Raw genomic sequence first — 21,641 nt, 5'->3', positions numbered from 1 at the left:
GAATGACCCGTCAGTTGCCCGTTCCAAGTTTGCCGTGGTGCCACAACACAAACTGGCGGTAAGCAGTGTGTCGATTGGCCCGATTTCTGTCAATATCCTCTGGCATGGCAAGAATGTCCTGTCTGTACAGTCTTGCTAGAGCAAGGACTGCCTCATTCAGATTAAGTACATGTACATCAAAATCCTGCAACAAATACAAGTGGAAAATAAACTACAAAAATTGAAAATTAAAAAATCAGTTGTATGTTATTATGAGTACTAAATGCAGATACTCACAGGTAGATGAGACACACAGCTATCTGCATTTCTCTGACAGTATAGCTTTTCCTTATCTGTAGGCATGTCTCTACAAAAACCACAACTTCACCAAGGCAGTTGGGTTGTAGGATGATGTGATGGACCCGGGCAGGGTTCTAGTGTACTAAAAATATACTCAGGGTTCTCATCAACAACCTTAAGCAGTGTGCTTCTCAATTCTTCTGGAGAGAGTTCATCTATTTTTTATATATCTAAGGAAGATTAAACTCTGTATGAAGAGGTAGTAATTACAGTGTATATCATCTCATATGCTCAGAAGATCCAGTCGAGTTTACTTACCTTTATAACCTGCTTCCTGTCCTGTATAACGGCCACTGTTTCATCTACACTACGTCTCTTTCTAATCCTACTCCGCTTTGGGGGGGGGGGGGGGGTCCCTTATCTTTTGTACTTGTGTTTGGGGTCGCCCTCTTCCTCCAGATCCCTTAACCTTCCTGGGCCTTCCACGACCCCGTCTGAATTTAGGCTCTTCAATTAGGTCAACGGGATTACTGCAACATCCCCCCTCATTATCAGAATATCTATCTGAGGACTGTACAAAAAATGTATGATGTAAAAATTGGAATTTCTTGTACATGTAATTGTGTTTTATTGGAAAGGATTTCGAACGGAATACCTTCAGTTATAAATAGCACGTACCTACGTAATCTTTTGTAATACAGCATCCACTTTCAGTAAAAATAAGCAACCGTTCAAAATTATGCCATTTATCGCGTAAATTCTAACAGAATTTCCGCTGAAAATGTTTTTGACATTTTGCCGTGAGATTGTTCAATTAAATTGTTTCCCTTCTAGTGCCCCAATTTATACATTTGTGCTTCTTACTGTTCCATATACTTGTAAAAACCGACTGAAAAGTAAACCATTTATAATTTATCGAAAAAGTGATGATGTGTTCCGTTTAGAGAGTCACTTTACCTCGTAATCCATGATAATCGTAGCCGAGGTGTATTTTTCATCATGTATCTTCCACTGTCAATCAAAATCCACGTGGTACAAATAAACGACGTAATATTACTCCGGTTTGTTCGACCCTTCGATTTCCATTAATTAAGTATGTGGAAGGGATTTATATGTACTTCAACTGTCACAATCATCGTTATTTCTTATTTCCTAACGACACAATGTTTTCAGCTGTACTGTCTCTTTAAATGAACATATAAGCCACGAATTTATTGCTTTACTCTTGTTGGACATTTCAATTGCAATTTATGTTATGACATAGAATGAAACAAAGTTTGATTTACCGGACAGCTCTTTGTTCCTCTGATAAGTAAATGTTTGATATTCCTTTTACAGTTTTAAAACATCAGAGGTAAGTCCTACTATAGAACCCTTCTACCTGTCCCACCTTGTATGAGTTCTCTGTTTAGGAATGGCGAGTGAAATTTTGTTAAAGGGGCTCGATGACCTGCAATTTAACCATTCGACATGTACGTAAAATTTTAAGATATGATTTAGTTAGCTTTGAGCTATTATTTGAAGAAAAATAACCATAAATTTTTAATTTGGATATTTTCTCTATTTTCATTTAGAGTTATTCTTCAAAAAGAGACCAATACAGTCTAAAATTGGCAACAACCATCGAGGCCTTTCAAGTAATCTGTATGATTTCAGAGACGATTCCATTTTGAGAAGTGCCAAGTATATATGACTTTAGAATAAGAAAATTATTTTACGAAAAAATCAATCAAATACTTCACTTTATGTGTGCACTTCTTTGTTTTGGTTATTGCTGGTTGAAAATTGAATCACAAGGTAAAACAGTCTTGGGCTTAGTTATATTTGAACAGGTCTATAGATGTTATAGAAAAACCCACATTTTCCAACGTTCACAGCAAATAAAGAGTAAGTCTCAAAATATGAAATGCACATTCATTCAAGAAATGTAAAATCAATTTTTTATTGATTTTTTTTATGAATTAAATATAACTGTACAAATGTAAAGTGGGTTGAAAAGGAACTGAATGGTTCTACGTGTTAAAAATAGCATCTAGGCGACACGACAGATTATTCTATAAAGAAATACTATTATATATACTAGTGGAGGATTCAACAGGCATAGCATGTAAATATAAACAAACATTCTTTCAATTATTACATACAAATAAATATATCTGATAGTATTCACTGCAAATAAATTTTAATGCAACGACTCATACATTGACATATATTATATTTAGTTTTAAATAAAAGAGACATAATAAATGCAAACAAGTACAGGTAATATTTTTGTACATGTAACCCATGTTACATTCATGAAAGTAGAAATACAAACACAAAGGAAAGTGTCAAAAAATATTTTACAGTTTGCAAGTATTGTAAACTTTGCAAGCTTTATATTACAACATTCATACTAAACATTAATGTGAAATCAGTATAATTTTTTTCGGTGGTTATCCTTTTCTCCATAAATTAACGCCCAACAAAATAAAAAACACAATATGTGTTCATTAAACATACACCCAAGTGAATTCACGTAAATATCTACCAGCAAACCTTTTAAATCACTGTCAATCTACGAAAATCGTACGTGTGTGCAATTGTGCTTCGGCAACACTACACTCTTTTGTAAGTGATGAGGTATTCTGGGTAATTCTGATGGTGGTTATACGTCACAAACTCTCGAAAGATCCAGCTCCCGTCACCGACCACGCTGTCACAGCGCTGACGCTCAGAATGTTCACAGGCGTCCGATTCACACCCAGTCTGAAAGCACGGCGGTCTCTGGAATTTGTTGGCTGTTTTGGCGAGATGAATTTTTCCTAGACATGATCTGACCAAGAACATTCTCTTTTCATTTTTACTTCTCGCTGATTTGTCGTCTGAAAAAAATGATAATAGTAAAACAATAAAGAGATATTCAGCAAAACCAAAGCACAATCCATAGACAAGCATCATTTGCAGTTTTGTAATAAAATGATGCCGAAGGTATGCAGTCTGATACATTTTGTATTTACTACGACCCGATGAACTTAATATGAACATGAGATATATAACATAACAGAAAATAACCCCTATTTTTAAAATCTCTCCGTGTTGCCTTACCCGTGTATTGGTCAGCTTTCGTTGAACTTTCTGCAAGATAAACTCCCTGGCCGAACATTCCTTTTTCACCCGCCATGCGAAAATCCAGCCCCTGAGACAGAATCTTTTTGTATGTGTCCGGTTTGGTTCCATGGAAGAGGAAATGCTCATTTATTTCAGGATACAATTCTTTTTTAAGAATAGAGTCCTCTTTCAGACCCTTGGTTGTTGCAATGTCTCCTGTACTTTGCGAAAGGGAAGACAATTGTTCGAATATGCCGATGTCACCAGCTTTGTGGAAAAGTCGTGCTCGAAACTGGGAGTAGTTTTCATAGACGTCAATATTTTCCAGTCTCTGTACTTTCAAAACTTTAAGGCTAGAGTACTTTAATTCTGACAAGCCTTTTGCATCGCGGCCTTGACCTATTTTTTGAGACTGCCATGTGGATTGGACAAGTTTCTCCACAGCTTTGTGTGTAGAAGAATCTACATCAACCAATTTATGATAACCCTTGTCGCATTCGGTCTTCCAAAACTGAAAGTCGACATATTTATTGATGCATAAAAGTGTTTACATTAACGTACATTGTGGGCAAATTACATGAAATGATAAGAATTCTACTTTTCAAAAAGAATATCATAAATATCGGTGCAATATTGATTCAAAACTGTTTTATCACCAGATATCTAAGTTGTAAACCCAATATTATTGTGGGTAACGTGTAGCCTTTCCACAAAATCAAATGTTCATCGAATTAAAAGGGGGAAAAAAGCGGAATAATTTTAGTAGGAAGGACCATCTCCCACAAACCTACGAAGACGAATCTTTAATTTACATAAATCCTCAAGGTTTGATCTCCACGAATATTATTGTACCACAGAAACTTTAATACCTTAACAGATTTATCTGAGGTAAACTCGATCCAGTATTCAGGAGGGTGGAGCTCTCTGTGGTATTGTTGGCGACAGAACTCCTGGGTTCCTCTTTCGGGTCCTGAACACGCCCCTCGGTATGGGACAGACTCATCAACAAACGCCTACAAACGTATCAAATAGTGTAACATTGAATATTTTGGTTGCAATGCTTGTGGAAAACCTGCAGCTATTCTTGCATTTGCTTAACGAAGCTAACTTGTTACAACATCGACCTTTATTTTAAAAAAAGCAATATACATGTATCTGTATTTATATGGCCTACCTTTGATATGTCTGCATGTTGGTCACCATATATTACAATGATAACTGTTTTTAAAGACGACTGGGTGTGGGATTTTGAAAACTGGTCGACTCCTTTCAGCATTCCATCGGCTGTAATTTGCGACGGATAGTTTTTGTAAAGGGTCCCAAGAGCCGGAAAGGCTACACAATTATATTGGTTTTCATCGGCCTTTTCCAGACATTTGATTACAATATTTTGTATATCCTACCAAAGAACGGAAAGATGTTTGAAAGTTTGCAAATGTTTTACTTTCAGTACATATTGATATACGAAATGTTAAGTCTGGTTAACAATTGTGATTTCAAAGTGAGAGTTGATATCCAAATCAAAAGACATTTTTTAACTTATGCTCGCTTCACAAAAAATAGTACTCATCTGGATTATTATTTTACTTTTCATATTTGTGTATCTTAAAAATATTTATTATCACCAATTTTGAGACACTATTGTCACTCTGATTGTACGTAGGAACGCATGCATGACAAATTATCTTGCACTTTAGTTTTCCGGCGGAACTGACGACAACATTTCCCTCAGTGACACCTGACGGATGATCTCGTCGACATTCTTTTGCCATCTCTGGACCAGCAGCCGTTGATAAAGCTTTGGATAGAGATCCTTTCTCCAAGTCTAAGGTTTTATTTACACTATTGACAATCATATCGACCTTTGAAGAAAAGGGGATTAAATGTTGTATTAATATATATTTATTTTTAGTTTCATCATATTTTCGTGACTGAAAAAATGCAGTTTGTAATTGTTTCATATATATGTAGAGAATACCGATTACCGAAACACGAATTTAAGATTAAATAGACATGATTACAAATGCAAATCATGTAAAAGGCGTACTAAGTTGTACAACGTTTACCTCGTGTGTAAAAGCGTATCTCTTGTACAGACAAGTTTTTAAATTATCTAGTTTTGAAACAAACCTCTTCCTCTTCAATCTTATCGACTTTGATAAGGACGGTTATTTGATTTATCAGGAATCTACACACAACTTTTCTTTCGATGTCTGAAATGAAAAGAAAAAAAAGAACACCGTCGACTTTATAAGTTTTACAAATTACTTTGTGTTTCTCTTTTCTTAATCATGAAAGTATTAGAAACAGAGCTAGGTGAAGGAATACATATAATTTGTACATGGGATAGTTGTGCAAAATATTTACCGGGATTCGGACTTAAATCCCAAGCTTTGATAGCATCACCAAATGCCTACAACAATAAAGAGCAAAAAAACAACAACCCCAAAATGCTTTTTGGTACATGTTTAGGGTCTAGAAGTTATGGCTAATATGTCTCAGTGATTGACATGTTTTCATGACATTAATAAGGAAACACACTTGGTGCTTGTAATGAGAAATATTTTGCATGTCCATTGTCTAAATAAATATGAATTTAGCAAAATAGGAATTCAATGTGGATAATCACAGCGATATTCACATGAAATAAAAAAGTGTAAATGTTTTTTCAACAGATGTTTAACATTACAGAAGTCATTGGCTTGCAATTGTACCTGAAGTCTTACTACTAAATCATTGCTCGCTTTACCTTAAAAGTATCGTTGTCTTCGGGATGTATAACAAAACGAGCTTCCTTCAGGCTGGTGTTGGGGTTGGCGTCTATGTATTGGGCAAGTGCACGGCATGCGTTCTTTGAAGCAACATTCTTTGGGAACTTGAGAAACCCAGATGTTAGACCAGGGAAAGCAATTGAAGAGAGCTTTTGACTGTCTAGCTCTTTTAGACATTTGGATATAAACTGCATATATATCTGTGATTAAACAAAAGTACTCGATGATAGTATGTTATTCAAGTTTATGTTTATTACTCCTGTTTACATATATGGTTTACTTAAAACATCAGTAACTAACAAAGCCAAATACAGTAAGTACACTAACTATATTACATGTACGTTTTTCTGTAGAGGAAAAGGTACCAAATTGTAATGCAAAAAACCAAGCTAAAACCTTTTCTGCGTCACTGGATCCATATTTCTGGAGACATCCATGGAAGATAAATTTACACTTTAAATTTCCCGGTCCAGTTACTGCTACATCACCCTTTTGAATCCCTGTGGGGTACTTTCGTTTACACTCAGTCTGTAGCCCCGCCCCCGCGGCATCCAGCAAGGCGCGAGATCCCCGCCCGTGTCTCAGCTTTAAGTTATCAGATGTACTATTTACAATGACGTCAACCTTAATTAAAGCTGAAGCGCCGTGATTTAAACGGCTGGTTTTGATACCAAAGTAAATGAACTAACGCAGAGTCTAGAATCGGTATATACGCTATGTGTATGGTCATGCCTCAATGCATTTGCTCTCCAAAATAGAGCTGCGTGGTCACGCGAATACGTATCGAGCACTCGAGTATATCGATCCAGTACGATACACACCCGAGTACCGGAATAATATTTTCGAAGAATTGGGTGACCAGGCAAAGACATGGCATCATCAGCTAGTGCACAAGTAAGCAAATCACTTCAATGCACACAACACTTTTGATAAATCAATGTTCCTACAGTTATAATAATACGCAGATGCCACGTTCTGACACGCGCAGCCATGAAATCAAAACATCTTAGTCCATGAGATGTTTGCAGATTTCAAGCGTTTGTAGAATTCAGATCAGGGAGCAGTAATTATTTCTTCAAAATGAAAGTGGGAGATGAACAAAACAAACGGGCGGATCATATCTCCCCCATAAGGAATCGTTTTAGAGACTTTGAACTCTTTGGGGGAAATTTTACTAAAATACATAAAGTAAACAATTTCCATATGACTGAAATCCCACCTCTTTATCACATCAAATGGTACCATGAGGGAGGAGATTCCAGACAGCCATCCCCTCCCCCCCCCCCCCCCCACAAAAAAAATTTAAAATATGCTGTAGTGCATGTGAATTGAAATTAATTTGAAAATATTCTTACAAAAACAAGAATTTACCTAGCTGAAATAATGGGCCTAAACGGTCATATTTTTGACTGCAATAAAATGGTGTATTGTCTCTACAATAATGACTGGGCGAGGCAAAGAGAGGACAAGTATGATGAGAAATTATTTTTCATACAATGAGTTTACTGATGCTGAAATCTTTATAGTTTTTGACAATAACAGGCCTAATATCTCTTCAAATAATCATAAAAACTTTACATGTAGTTATGTTTATGTGCAATATTTGATGAATGATTGATCCCAAATTTCTAATTAGATTATAATATCTACAAATTCAAAACTCAAAGCACAAATATAGATACATATATTTCACTGAGACAAACACAATTACAATAATTGGCAAAGGCCCAATATATGCATAAACAGAAGTATTGTTTTATTACACACCAGTATGAAAGATATATAAATATCACTCAAAATAAGAAAAATCCTGAAACATTCAATATACAAATCTTTTTTGTAGAGATGCTGTCCTTGTGATAACAGGGGGAAGTGTAAAAGTTGTGCATGCAAGCGGAGACCATGCACCAATTGTAATAACACAAACTGCCAGTACAAGTCCAACCAAACTAGGCCAGTGAGCACAGTAAGTACATGTATATATGTAAATTCTAGGAGTGTTGGCCACCAATTGCTGATGTTCACCCTCCCACCACGATGAGGTCCTCCTAGATAGAGAGGGAATAATATTTTGTTGTATTTTGTAGCATCGACACCATCCATATGCGTCAAACAGCAGTCGTAATGTGATCCAGAATGAAGGAGTCAGCCGCAATCAACAGCTTTCTTTGGCGGCTGGCCCTGAAAACATCAATGACCAAGAGCTTAGTGTTTCATTGATGGTATGAAATGTATTTCACTGATTTTTTTTCACAAAATGATACACAGAAAACAAATTTTGGATATTTTTTTTACATCACAGTTTTTAATTTTTTTTTTATAGAATGCTGTTGACAGTATGCCTGTTGACGAACTGCGGCAAAGAGTGAAAATCATGACAGCTGCCGAACCAGATTTTGTAAGACCTTTTCTAATGAGGCAGATGGAGGATAGTGGAAGGAATGAAAACTCTAATTCAAATGTGCAATGGTGTTCATGTGGGGTATGTCGAAGTTTTGATGATCCCCGCATGAACATCTGTTGTAGGCAATTTCCATGCATCACCTCAAAACCCGAATTCAGAAATTTGTGCTTGAGGCATGATGTATTGGAGGTTGCCAACATTTTGAATTGGAGTTTTCGGACCAACCAAGATCCTAGTTATCAACTGTCCACATTCAGAAACCAGGCCTACAGAAACTTTGTCCTGTGGCAACATGGGCGACTGGGAGCTGGAAGGCGAATACCAGTTCCTGCCTGTGTTTGTGTTGCCGTGAGAAGACATTTTCCTGAGGCAAGCGGACAATACAGGGGTTACCATTCTGCTAATTCTGATGACTCTGAATAAATATTGAATGAATTCATTTATTCTCACCTGTCTTTTTTCTGCTCTGCATCTTGGCTAAAAGGATTCGTGATCCCGGATTTGTTTCCCCAGAAAGATTCTTGGCAATTGAATCCAAAGATATGGATTTTCTACTCTTTCTGAACTTGGTTTCAGAAACACCATATGTTGCTCTCATGCAAGCAGCCATCAGTTCTGAAAAATTATACCAGTACCTGGTGATAAGTATTTCAAAAATTGAATGTAAATTTGTACAGTATACAGTGTACTTGGATATATAAAGTAAATGAATGTACAGGACTCTGCATATGATGTACCTCAAGATACAATGTATAAGTATATTCACATAAACATTGTAGTTATGAAAATCACATGGAGATGACCCATGCCCTATGATTTACAATAGATGAATGTTCTAATGTGACAGAATTTCTAATGACATGCAATCAAAAATTTAAAAGCTATGAGAAAATCTGAATAATTATGGTGTATCTAAAATTAATAAATGGTATTTTGATTGACAGCTCTACATAAGTATTTCCATTATAGTGATTTAACATTTAAACAAATACAGATTCTCATTAAATCATTTTTTCCCGGCTTCACAAATCTTTTACGTTTCTAACCTGGAATATATTTAAAATCTTTTGGTGCTTTCTCCTCGTATGCAACCCACTGTTTGGTCCTCCTGGATACCTGGCCTTTAGCATACACTTGTCCATCCTGTCCAACCAATGGCATCCTTCCAAGGTGGTTGTTGTGGTCCATGACAGCCAGCATGTTCCTAATATGATAGGCGTCATAACCATAGGATTTCTGTTTTGGACAGTAATGAAGGAGTGTATGGCTAAAAAAGTTTTCCACAGCCCAGGTTTGTCGACAGTTGGTGTAAAATTTCATGCTTCCACACCAATCTCTGTTTGTTACCAACATCCTAGAAAAAGAATTAATACATTTCAGTCAGATCATATAAACACAATGAATTAAATGCATAAACCTTTACAGCATAGAATAAGAAGCAAAGTATTGTAGACTTATTGGTACATGAAAATGGACTGATTCAATATGCACATAAAATTTTTAATTTTGAATGTTGAAAAAAGAAATGAACTAACCGTAGATTCTTGAAAACCACCGTGTCTCTCTGGAGCCAATTGCTGCATTCGGTCTCGTGTTCCTCAGAATGTCGACAACTAGAGTGATTAAATTATAACTAAGTACCCATATCTTTTATCAATGTGTCCAATCTTTTACTAAATAAAATGGTGTCAGAAATAAGAATTAATTGTATGTTGCTTATGAAAGAAGAAGAAACCAATCAGAACGAACCTAAAAGAAAGTAAACCCAAACTTAACCCTGAGTTTACTTTTGGGGTTTACTCTGGGTGCACTTGGAGTTTACAAGAGCAGACCCACAGTTAACCCTGAATAAACCCAAAATAAACCCCGAGTGGTCACAGAGAGTAAACCCCGATAAGAAACAGACCCCAGAAAGCAGTCGCTATGTGTGTATTTAGAATATACAAGGGCCAAGGGGTGGGGCTTACAGACGGTAAGATAAGTAAGAGAAAAGACAGATCTGCTTCACAAATAACTGGGTAAATTGGACCCCAAAAGCAATACCAGAGTAAACCCAGAGTGGACCAAAAGTAAACCCAGATCGGACACAAATATTTAAAAAGCAAACCCCCAGGTAAACCAAAAGTAAACTCCGAAAGTAAACCCGGGGTTTAGTTGAGGTTTACTCTGGGGTTAGGTTGGGTCTGATCGGTACAGTATATGATATCTGTAGATAAAAATTCTAAATTATATTTACCGTCCACCTGCCCACACATGTTTATTGTTGATATGGTACAGGATTCCCATCCACCTCTTCAACAGACGCTCGACACTGCCTTTACAAGTACTGCAGCACCACCAAAAATGATTCACAATAGGCCGTATCCATTGCAACAGTCCTCTGCATCCTGGTTTCTTGGCAATATCAGAAAGAGATGTTGTGAGCTTTTTGGCCTTATGCCAAATGTCCAAGCTGTGCTGCAGGTGCTTGTAAGGGTCTGATTCTACAATCAATTTTATTTATAGAAATAGGGAGTACTAAAAATATAATACACAATTGTTAATTCTTATCTCATTTCATTATTGGTCCTAGAATCATGCAATACAGTTTCACATCACCCTCAGGGCTAAAATGAAAATTATAGTGTCATATTGTTTACTAGGGTGTATAAGAGATAGTGAGTAAATGTCAAAACATTTCAAATCATTAAAAAGACTTATGCAAGCTATTCAAATATCAAGGAAACTAAATGTTGAGTAGCAGTTATTTTTTGGATTTTATGATTGCATACATACATGTACATTATTTTATGATTTAACATTACTAGTATTTGCTGATGTTCCTAATGTTTCCCTGAATATGTCAATAGAATTTTCAAAAAAATGATGCAATATGACACTGTAGCAACAGCTAGGCATTATAAAGTAACTGTAGTTGCATGTATAATTGAGTAAGACAGATAATGTATTTGCAATTCTGTTCATAAAATCAACCTTTTGTCACACAGATGTATACTTACTCATCAAAGAAATTATGTTTCTGCTAGCATCAGAAATGATTTCCCATATAACAAGAGGAGAGGCAGTGAGTAGATGTTGTAGTCCTCTGTCAATGAGAAGCCTTTCCATCTTGGAACTGTGCCTGTCAACTTCCCTGGAATCGCCTACTTCCATGTGTATTATGGCCTTGGTGTTAGAATCCATAAATACTGCAGTTGATCTACTTGCACAAAATCCTGAAAGCATAATAATGGAAACATCTGTTTGGGATTTAAAATTCTATCATTTGGAATTTATTGGGAAATACCTGATCAAAAATTATTAAACACAGTTTCTAAAAAATGTAAAAATGTACAACAGGCAGATATTAGTTTGGCACTTCATCCTAAGTTGTTGTAAATGTTAGTACATGTAATTTATAATTTTAAATATTTACCAGGTGAGTCAAATCGTACATCTACAGCCACACTAAGTGGTAAACCTCCCAACTTCTTGTACACCTCTGAAATGTGCTTATGGAACTTCTCCTCTATTGCAGTCTGTAAAAAGCATGTAAAAAAGGATTTCTTTGTTTTTCTGTTTAGATGTATCATTTTATTCTATTAACTTCAAGATCAATACTAAATTTATTATATCGGTAGATAATATTTACCCTATACTGAAGTTGCATCTTGTAAAATTGGCGTGAAGATCCAACAACAAGGTTTATAAATTTTGCACCTAAGGCAAATTTTTCCCAAGAAGCACCTAAAAAATATTCACAAAGAACTGTAAAAAAAACCGGTATTATTATCCATAAAGTAATCAAGGATACCCTGACAGACACTGTGCATATTCTTTATTCCTTATTGACAAAAGGAGCCATGTGACTCATAGGTACATGCATATTAACAGTAGAATGGCAGAGGATTCAACATGGTATATATATCATATGGGCTAACAGTGTACAATATCATTGATTTATAATATATATGTAAATAAACATGACAGATATCATAAGGAATTAACCATATTCTCTCTCAGCTTCAAAGCTTTTAATAAATATTGACAAAGTTTCTGAATAGATTTGAAGTTATCATGAGTTCACAACTGTATATAATGGCCTGTCTGATTTATGCATCTGCAAATATGGTAATAAACACACCCATTAGGCAATTAGAAATTGTAATGGTAAAAAATGGTTATTAGATCCTATTTCATAATAAGTTTTCTAACACAAATCTCATATGAAATCAATGTCAAAATTTAAGCATAATCAAGAACATATACATATTATTATTAATTAGCTCCCTACCTGTAAGAAGCACCATGAGTTGGAGTAAAATACTAATGAAGCTTCTGCCTCCATAAAATGGTGTGGAAATCCATTTTCCTGGATGGCCATTCTAAAAATTAATATACATAAGGATAAACATGTACATGTGGTGTCTGAACATAAATAATTAGACATGTATTCATAGAGTAAAAAATTTAATCATCAAAACCTCCAAACCATGAAAAATACGAAGACTATCAAGTCATAAAAAACTTTTAGAAACTTTTGTATACCACAACTATATTTAATTGTGCATTAATTGATACATTTTGTTTCAATTCAAACAAAATCAAATAAATGTATGACAATTCAGTTAATGTAATCAACAAATATTAGAATTTTATCAATAAGGAGTATTATGTAATCTTACACAGCAAAGGAATTTGTACTTCACTCCTGCTGGTATCTTTTCTCCTTCAACAACTGTTGACGGGTCTATGGACTCCCCACACTGCTCACATGTTGTCCTCTTGATGAGACTTACGAGAGCACCCTCACCAACAACAAATCTCCTCTCTCTCAGAAGAGAGTATTCATCTTCATAGTTTTCTCTAGAAATACATGTATTGATACAGTTTTATATAATCAGATGTAACTTATGATATTTTTAGAAAAAAAACATGTACTATTACACAACTTACTGAATCATGTTATAATGGGTTCATTTATGGTAATTTTAGCATACATTGTAGCAAAATAAATATTATATATGTAAACAAATATCAAGTACATATGAATGCTAAGTCCAGGTTATTATACATGTTTCTTCTATTTTTGTATATCGATACATAGTTTATACCGTGTCTCATTCCACATTTCATTTCCATCTTCATACTCCTCCTCATGCTCCTCTTCCAATGATTCTTCATCACCAAATATCTCTCTTATCAATTCATTGACTTCATCATCCTCCTAGGGGGAATATACATATAACATAACAGCATCTCCTAATAGCCTGTTGCTCAGAGACTAATTTTCAAAGATCTTATATTGGTTAACTATATTATCAAAATTTGATAAATTTCATTGAGCCAACTAAAAACCTAATTAGGCATTATGAGATTTGTACATGTATTACGATTTATTTTTGTTTGAATAAAGAGGGTATATTCCCTATGAGAGAGGAACAGACACATTCATATATCAGAAGCATCATCACGCACGAAGTAAATCACATGTAAATTTGCCTTTTTGTACTATTAAATTTGTAAATTCGAAAAGATTTCAATACTATAAAAGTAAGATGGAAATATCATGACAGACGAGACCAGGACTAGAACCTGGGACCCTGAATCTACTGGTCATGTGATCTACCAATTGAGCTTTCTAGTGTGTGCAACGGTAGTAGTCTAACCAGAGATATAAATAACATTCATGTTATTTATGTCTCTGGTCTAAATATCACACTCTGCAAAAACGCATCATAATTAAAAAATATATAAATATTCAATTCTGTTATTCACATGCTGTATAAATACATTGTTAAATGGCTTTTGGCACTAACCATCTTCATTTAAATTTAATAATATATACCTCTGAGCTATAATTACATGTATCTTCATCTATCTCCATATTCTCTACAAGTTGGTCTTCCATGTTCAAAAGATGAGAAACCTGCAAAAAATTTCTAAATCGGGTATATGATGTCCAGATAAAAGTCATTATAAATATACTGGCATAGGCTAATAACAATTTCTCACCAGTGCATTGACACACAACTATTACTCATAAAATAATGTGCTGGAGTGAACCTATACAACCTAAATACAAACAAAAACTAACTGTACATGTAACCATGTGGTATAAGATCAGTCTGATCCCCTTCTTCTACATGCGACTATACATGTATAGGTGAAGGACTGATCTAAGGCCAGTATATAGTTTTAAAAAGTATGCTTCGAGATCGTAAAAATAATATAGAATCAGTAAACATAGCTTAATCAAAGCTCACGTTGTAAGTAACAGCATTCATTTAAAATGAAATGCATATAGTCAAGACGGCAATGAATGCACTGTGCAAAACATGACACAGGCACGTAGCATCAGGGGGGGCCAGGGGGGGCCTGGCCCCCCCACTTTTTCTTGCAGCAACAAATTTTTTAAAATTTACATATAAAAAAATGAATTATAATGGAGTTGGCCGGAAGTTAGTAAAAAATTGGTATGAAAATTAGGAAATGAGTAGTCAAATTGAAGTTGAAGTTAACCCCCCCCCCCCCCCCCCCCCCCCACGGATTAGGATTTTGAAGATATTTGGAAAACTTTAAATTTCCCTTTTTTTGCTTGTCAAGACTTTTTGGATGGGTCTGGCCCCCCCCCCCCCACTTTCAAAAACGATGCTACGTGCCTGATGACAGATATCATATATCCTCGTGTGCCCAGTAGTCGTGCGCTTAAGAAATAATCTGATTTATTGAGCGGTTAAATTAAATTAAGGATTATTTGTCAAGATAATTAAACTTACTGAACTGTATTCTGATTTTCTGTGTATCTAAAATACATTAAAGTGCTTTAAACAGCTAATTATCGAGGCCGAAACGAAGCGAGGAATTATGGTCGCCATCTTTGTTTGGAACCAGTAGTCGTGCACCCGGATATGTAAGCAAAAATGAGGCCAAGAAAAGTAAATTTTGTGTAGTTGGTAACTTTTTCATTTTGATGTCACAAATAACATATCAAATATATTCTTAAATATCAACATATTCCAACAAATGCTATGAAAATTTAACAATAAGTTAAATAAATTATGTTTCATAATCTTGGTGAATTTCATCATTTCACAACTTATGATACAGTCATATACAGGTTAATTTGTATTTCAAGATAACAGATATTTGATACTATCTTAAGAATCACATTAATTTATCAAGACCAAGGTATACACAAATTTGAAACTTAAATTCTACTCTATTTACAGTGAGGGCATAGATAGTGATCCCCTATCCGGACTACTCTGATGTCAGTGCAGTAATTTAAGTGCACCCAATGTCTACATTTGTCACACTGTACCCACTTTACAAAAATAAGGGATGTGCTATTTCGAACAGCATGTGGGGTGAACATTTTACAGATACAACACAATTCTTCCTCCGAAATAGAGATGTCCTCAGAGTCTTCGGATAGGAAGTATTGCCTTAAAGATGTGTTGTCAATTGGCTGCACATTGGAGGGTCCAGGTTCCTGTGAATGACCTTTTGTTTGAGGAGATGTTTTCCTCTTCTTGTTTCCACACTTTGGACTTTTACCATTCTTCGTAGAGGTGGTAGAGAGTGTCTGATTTTTTATGTTTTTTCTTTGTTTTGGGGCTGCTGCTGCTGAAACATGTTCCATAATTTTCGCTGATACCTCCGGCTCAGTAATTGCTCTGCCTGATGTAATCTTGCTCAAGGTTTTGCGTTCTTTTTTGGCCTTTAATCCCTCTGATTTTATACGAACAAGCTCTCTAGTTCGCTCTGCAAAAAAATCCTGACTGTTGTTGTTTTCATCTGCATCCATATCAGAGTCGCTCTTGTCTTCTTCCTCGTTCCTTTGAATCAATACCGAAGAAGGGGCAAGAGCTTCTGCTGGCACCACATCAGCATTAAAAGGATAAATTCCACACTTGCGGAAGGCAGACTGAAGATTTTGAGCTGATAAAGCTTTGCTGTATGCCTGGCATACTAGGGCACAGATATCCTGTTTGGTGATTACTGTTGATGTTGCTCTCATCTTTTGGTGGCACAAATTGTTATAAATTTTCTGTAAAGGGCCATAGCAACCAACATCCATGGGCTGAAGAATATGACTAGTGTGCGCTGGCAAAACATGCAACACGATATTGTGTTCCTTTGCCCATTCAACAGCTGCAACTGAAACGTGAGACCTATGTCCATCTAATAGCAGCAGAACTGGTTCATCGAGTCCACCAGGAACATAATGAACAAAGTGGCTCTGTAAATACTGAAGAAATATAACAGAGTTTGACCATCCACTCTCTGTGACATCACCAGCTGCCCCAGGTGTTGAGCCTTCCATCAACTCGGACCTCATCCGCATACCAGGAAAGACAAAATATGGTGGAATGGCAACCCCAGAGGCACTACCACATCCCAGAATGGTAACCGTAGAGGATTTTCCTGTTGTTACAGCTTGTGGCGTGTCTCCAGTGCCGGATACCACATGAGGAGGTGCATGGTTGAGTGTGATCCCCTTCTCGTCCACATTAAAAATTCTATGGGGCTTATCAAATAAGTTGTACTTTGTGAGGATCGACGACAGTTCAACAAAGTATCGTTGTACATTTCCTGGATTCGATGATTTTGCGCGTTGATACTCCAATGCCCGTGGCTTAACAACCTTCAGATCTGGCCAACGCTTCATGAACCCTCTAAACCATTTTAATGTGAGAGGTTTCTGCTGCTTGGTTCTCTTGTGTAGCTGAATGGCATAGTCAGATGCCATATTGGTCACCTCTTTTCGGGTATACCCATAACCAAATGAGGCCATTGCTTTCAAATGCGAAACAAGCATAGCCTCCTCTTCTTGTCCAAGCAATGGTGCTGGCCCCATAGTTACCTTCTCCAGGTCTACCTTCCCTTTGACTCGGTCGCGAAGAGTTTGGGTTGGGACATTATACTGCTTTGCAGCTTTGCGAACACTTGTCCCTTTTTCTTTGACAGCTAGATATGCATTTATGAGTCGAGTTGGACTGTACTGTCTGAATTTAATTTTGGGTTTTTTCTTTGGGATCTAAAAATATGAAAAGGGATCTTTAATTTGACTTTTTAATTTTTCTTCTTAATACAAAGGAATTATTCTATTCAATGAATAGAATATTGAACATTTCTTATAGATTTAAACTGGACAAATATTTCCTGATTAAAATGTAAATTTATTCAAATAATTTCTTTTTTGTATAGTAAATAAAAATTCAAATATTTTTTAATTCAAATTAAAGGTATAAAAGTGTTTTTCCCTCAATTAAAATTATTGTTTTTAGCCCCTCTCTCAATTAAATTTATTCCTGCGTTATAATTACGTCTACAAAAAATGTAAGGAATATGAACATTTTCATAACCCAACAATTAAAATGTTTGGCCTGTAGAAACAATCGATACACATTGTGACCTCTACATTTGGATATGCTAATTAGCCATGTGCCTTTCATGTCTGGAATGTACGCTTCAACCCAGAAAACATGCATTTTTATAAATAGTAAATTTGGTATTAACAAAATGGCGGATATTTTACATAAAATATATGTTTGTATAATTTCCTACCTGTTTATTCCGCATATTTAACTCTTCGTTTCTGTTTATACGCACTTGATATCAACCTTTCAAAATCAGCCGTTTATGACGTAATATTTTGGCACGTGACCAAATACGACAACAAACAAGATGGCGCACGACTACAGGGCACGCACGACTATAGGACCTTCAACCATAACTTATAAGCAACATTACAAATTACATGTGAATCGCGTAAATTGAGGTGGGATAACATACATCTTATATATTATTTCAAACGCAAATAATAAGAAAAGATGTTATTTTATTGATTGCGCATTGGATTTCACGCTAATAATACATAAAACAATTATATGTAACTTATCTTTTTGCGTTTGGGACTTCAAAGAAATTTCCCTGTTTATAAATTACTTCTCCCCTAATCGAACTTTCGGTTTCAGAATACCGGTCTTGCGCAGTGTTCACTTTTTAGCAGTTCGAGCACGGATAATGGCTGCATGACGAGTTAGTTTTTATAAACTAATAAACATGTGGAAATTGTTTAGGAATAGTGTCGGAAACACTTCTTACTTACTTTGTATCGTATTCGGATGCTGCAACTATACTCGCTATCTTCTGTATCGCCAGGAATCCACTCAATGTACTTTCTTCTATAATTCGTCTACCTGTGAACGTACGCGACCGTGTTCGAAAGAAAGAGAAATGGCCAGTGTATCTCTTTATATACACTATGTCTGCACGAAATTCATGTTATTTTGTGGATAAGAGTGGTACTTGTTTATTTTTTTTTTTGCTATTCAGTTCGGAATTCCCGTTTCTTTACTTTTGACACGTACTCCCCGAGATGTTTACATCTCGACCACACTCGCCTAAAATCAGTCACGCATAGCGAACCTTTAGAGTAACCCCCGATTTTAGGACTCTAAGCGGTATTGAATGTTCTAACTGGCTATTTAAATCGCGGCGCTTCAGCTTTAAAGGATAATTACTTTTTTCGTTTGAATTGATCAAATATATTTTTCTTTATTCTGATAAAAAAATCTTTGTAGATAATAATTTGTAATGATTTTTCATTTTGTTTGATGAACAGTTCCTTGAATACGGGTATTTTATAAATTACTTTGCATATTCTTTTTCACTTCAAGTATAAATGGCAGTTAAGCTATCAGAAAATTGCAATTTTTTATTAAGAGACATGAAAAATATAGGCATCAGGAAATCCTTGTATGGTTTTGTATGTTCAATGTAGCTAAAATTAAGATATTACATCAAGTAGGAAAATGTGAATATTTAACTCTATTGGTTTGGAGTAAAGTAAAAAAAAAAATACTGGTATGTATTAATTCGACCCTGTATAATTATTTTCCATTCTTTCGCCCTCGTCATAAGCTGGCAAATTTAAGACTGGGCGAATTCAAAACAATTTTCATGGCTTTGTTAATTAAAAAGAGTATCTATTATAAGCTGTGTCTGGGCGAATTCAAGACAGGGCGAAATTTTGGCAGAGCAAAGAATGCAATGGGGCAATATTAATTATGCACATACAGAAATAGTAGAATACTATTAACCTCCTCTTTCTCTAAAGCGCCTTCTTTAACTGATATATTGACATGTTTGTAATCCCTTGAAGTTACATCACTTTCCTGGACATCTGCCAAAAAAAAAAAATAATGTTCGTGTTTAGTAAGATTAGCTTATTCCTAAAACGAAATTTATTAATTAGGTTTAAAAGGTCTTTAAGATAATATTGATTGATCCACAAAAAGGAAGTAACCGTTTTTCCATGGACACATTATGTAATTTTGATCTGGACATGAAATTCAATATTGATGTATGTACATGAACTAGGAATTAGAAATGGCGATACATGTACTTGTTTTTACATCATATTAGCAACCTGCATCGTTCAATGGCCTTATAACTATAAAATGATTATATGATAATCATGATAAATAGGAAAAAATTCTTTCAAAATTTTCCTGGTACCGTTTCGAGTTTAGATCTATATGTTCAAGAAAGTTGTTTTTCAACTTTTGTACTGAAATAATTTAAATTGTGTCTTTACATGATTCAATATTGAATAAAAATGACTGATCATCTTTTAGATCTAATTTGTTTAAAGTCTTACAGTTTCTTTTTGTTTGTTTCAGGTTTTGTTACTTTTTTCGATCACAACGCCCTATGTACTGTCGTCCTCAATATATATAACAAGTGAAAAGGTGTCAATGTGACACGAACCGGGTTTTGTTTTGTATGAACTGTATCCATAAACCATGTCAACCCTGAATTGACAAACACTACCTACTGTATCCAGTAAAATGGAGTACATATATGTACTATTTAGCCCAAAAATGACTAAGTTTCAAAAGCTGGTATTTTTTCCTAAATTATCAGAAATCAATTAATCTGCAAAAGAACAACTTCCTTTTTGTAAATTATCAGAAATAAAAATCCTAGCAATATGCATACCTCTGATATATGTATAATTAATCTTCAAAAGAACAACTTCCTATCTGGAAAACTGTAGGAGGAGTTTTCCGTACAATGAGGGTACCCTATATGCAATATTCTGCCAAAAAATGACAAAGTTTCTAAAGCTGGTATTTTTTCCTAAATTATCAGAAATCAAAATCCTAGCAACATGCACACCTCTGATTTATGTACAATTAATCTATCTTGAAAACAGTAGGAGGATTCATCCGTACAATGAGGGTACCCTTTTGGCAGCCGCCCGCCCGCCCAGCCGCCATTTTCACCATTTCAATAACCGGATTTTTCCTTTGGAAAACCGGGTTAAAAACATGTAAAATCTGAATCCTGAATTGGGCCAAAATAGTGTTACTAGAGTTCTTTTTAAATCTAGACAGTTTCGATAAAGCTGTATGGTCGAAATTAACATTCAGTTCTATCTAAAATTTTAAGATATGATTTGTTTACCTTTAAGTTATTCTTTAGCAATGGAAAAATCCATATATATCATCTTTTGGATTTCGGCATCTTTATATACTTTTATATAGAGCTCTTTTCTACAGCAGATCAAAAACTGTCTAAAATGGCCACGACCATCGAGTCCTCTTAAAAGGGGGATGGTGGTGTAGTAGTATATGTCTGCTGTATGGCCATAATAACATTTTAGAAGCCTGTGTCAAATTTGTACATTGTGGTACCACCATTTAAACAATTTCATTATAAACACCTATGAATTAGAATTGAATAATTTTAGGAACAAATTTACCTTTGACTGTGCTTGAATTGTTCTCTGATGAGACAGAATGCTCGGATGATTCACAGTCCGACATTGTCACAAAGAAAGAAAGGAAAGTTGAATTGAACGGAATTTCATTTCCTCTAAAATTAGATAAAGCCTCGGTTTTGTTCTTTTAAATTTTATACACCAGGTAGTAGGTAATCATAAAACGTGAAGAAATCAATATAAAGGTAGGTATTTTATAGGCCAATGTTCTGAAAATACAACATGGTGGACGCATTATTGCAGGTAGATTGGGTTCACTAGCAGTATTTTTTCTTCAAAATGCATATATTATTAAACGACCTTTAATGTAATTTGCATCTTG

General features: G+C 35.2%; 3 protein-coding genes across 6 annotated transcripts; all 3 read right to left on the bottom strand.

The window, feature by feature from the left end:
* Positions 1-2,231: 2,231 nt before the first annotated feature.
* Positions 2,232-21,489, bottom strand: LOC136273694 (protein mono-ADP-ribosyltransferase PARP15-like). The gene is made up of 11 exons (XM_066078804.1): positions 21,302-21,489; positions 19,635-19,717; positions 6,537-6,764; positions 6,119-6,340; positions 5,737-5,782; positions 5,500-5,582; positions 4,995-5,231; positions 4,544-4,768; positions 4,239-4,382; positions 3,367-3,880; positions 2,232-3,143 (listed from the first exon to the last, which is right to left on the bottom strand). The coding sequence occupies exons 1-11, from the start codon at positions 21,363-21,365 to the stop codon at positions 2,878-2,880; spliced, it is 2,112 nt and encodes a 703-aa protein (XP_065934876.1). The 5' UTR covers positions 21,366-21,489; the 3' UTR covers positions 2,232-2,877.
* On the bottom strand, positions 7,809-19,040 carry LOC117691544 (uncharacterized). 4 transcript variants are annotated; one of them, XM_066078808.1, is made up of 13 exons: positions 18,641-19,040; positions 14,372-14,452; positions 13,638-13,750; positions 13,209-13,389; positions 12,818-12,908; positions 12,176-12,270; positions 11,960-12,062; positions 11,544-11,783; positions 10,781-11,027; positions 10,080-10,157; positions 9,591-9,898; positions 8,995-9,159; positions 7,809-8,321 (listed from the first exon to the last, which is right to left on the bottom strand). In XM_066078808.1, the coding sequence occupies exons 2-13, from the start codon at positions 14,432-14,434 to the stop codon at positions 8,296-8,298; spliced, it is 1,710 nt and encodes a 569-aa protein (XP_065934880.1). In that variant the 5' UTR covers positions 14,435-14,452; positions 18,641-19,040; the 3' UTR covers positions 7,809-8,295. The 4 variants fall into 4 exon arrangements, with proteins under 4 accessions (XP_065934880.1, XP_065934878.1, XP_065934879.1 ...); XM_066078806.1 differs by lacking the exon at positions 18,641-19,040 and having other exon boundaries at positions 14,372-15,025; XM_066078807.1 differs by lacking the exon at positions 18,641-19,040 and having other exon boundaries at positions 11,544-11,759; positions 14,372-15,019.
* Positions 15,205-18,258, bottom strand: LOC109621045 (uncharacterized). Its single transcript, XM_034480862.2, has 2 exons — positions 18,097-18,258; positions 15,205-17,566 (listed from the first exon to the last, which is right to left on the bottom strand). The coding sequence occupies exons 1-2, from the start codon at positions 18,109-18,111 to the stop codon at positions 15,746-15,748; spliced, it is 1,836 nt and encodes a 611-aa protein (XP_034336753.1). The 5' UTR covers positions 18,112-18,258; the 3' UTR covers positions 15,205-15,745.
* Positions 21,490-21,641: the final 152 nt, after the last annotated feature.

The sequence above is a fragment of the Magallana gigas genome, chromosome 3 (genome assembly GCF_963853765.1).
Source record: "Magallana gigas chromosome 3, xbMagGiga1.1, whole genome shotgun sequence".
Lineage (NCBI taxonomy): Eukaryota > Metazoa > Mollusca > Bivalvia > Ostreida > Ostreidae > Magallana > Magallana gigas.
Note: the sequence above shows the minus strand (reverse complement) of the source record. Positions and strands in the feature narration are given on the sequence as shown.

Excerpts from the sequence above, each read along its gene's own strand:
- LOC117691544 (XM_066078806.1), bottom strand. The coding sequence starts at position 14,500 with ATGACTTTTATCTGGACATCATATACCCGATTTAGAAATTTTTTGCAG. Across the intron at positions 12,271-12,817 it reads ACTCATGGTGCTTCTTACAG|GTGCTTCTTGGGAAAAATTT; the intron begins GTAGGGAGCTAA and ends AATATTTTTTAG. Across the intron at positions 11,784-11,959 it reads TGTACGATTTGACTCACCTG|ATGTTTCCATTATTATGCTT; the intron begins GTAAATATTTAA and ends AATCCCAAACAG.
- LOC136273694 (XM_066078804.1), bottom strand. The coding sequence starts at position 21,365 with ATGTCGGACTGTGAATCATCCGAGCATTCTGTCTCATCAGAGAACAAT. Across the intron at positions 5,232-5,499 it reads ATAAGATTGAAGAGGAAGAG|GTCGATATGATTGTCAATAG; the intron begins GTTTGTTTCAAA and ends TTTTCTTCAAAG. Across the intron at positions 4,383-4,543 it reads AACATGCAGACATATCAAAG|GCGTTTGTTGATGAGTCTGT; the intron begins GTAGGCCATATA and ends ATACGTTTGTAG.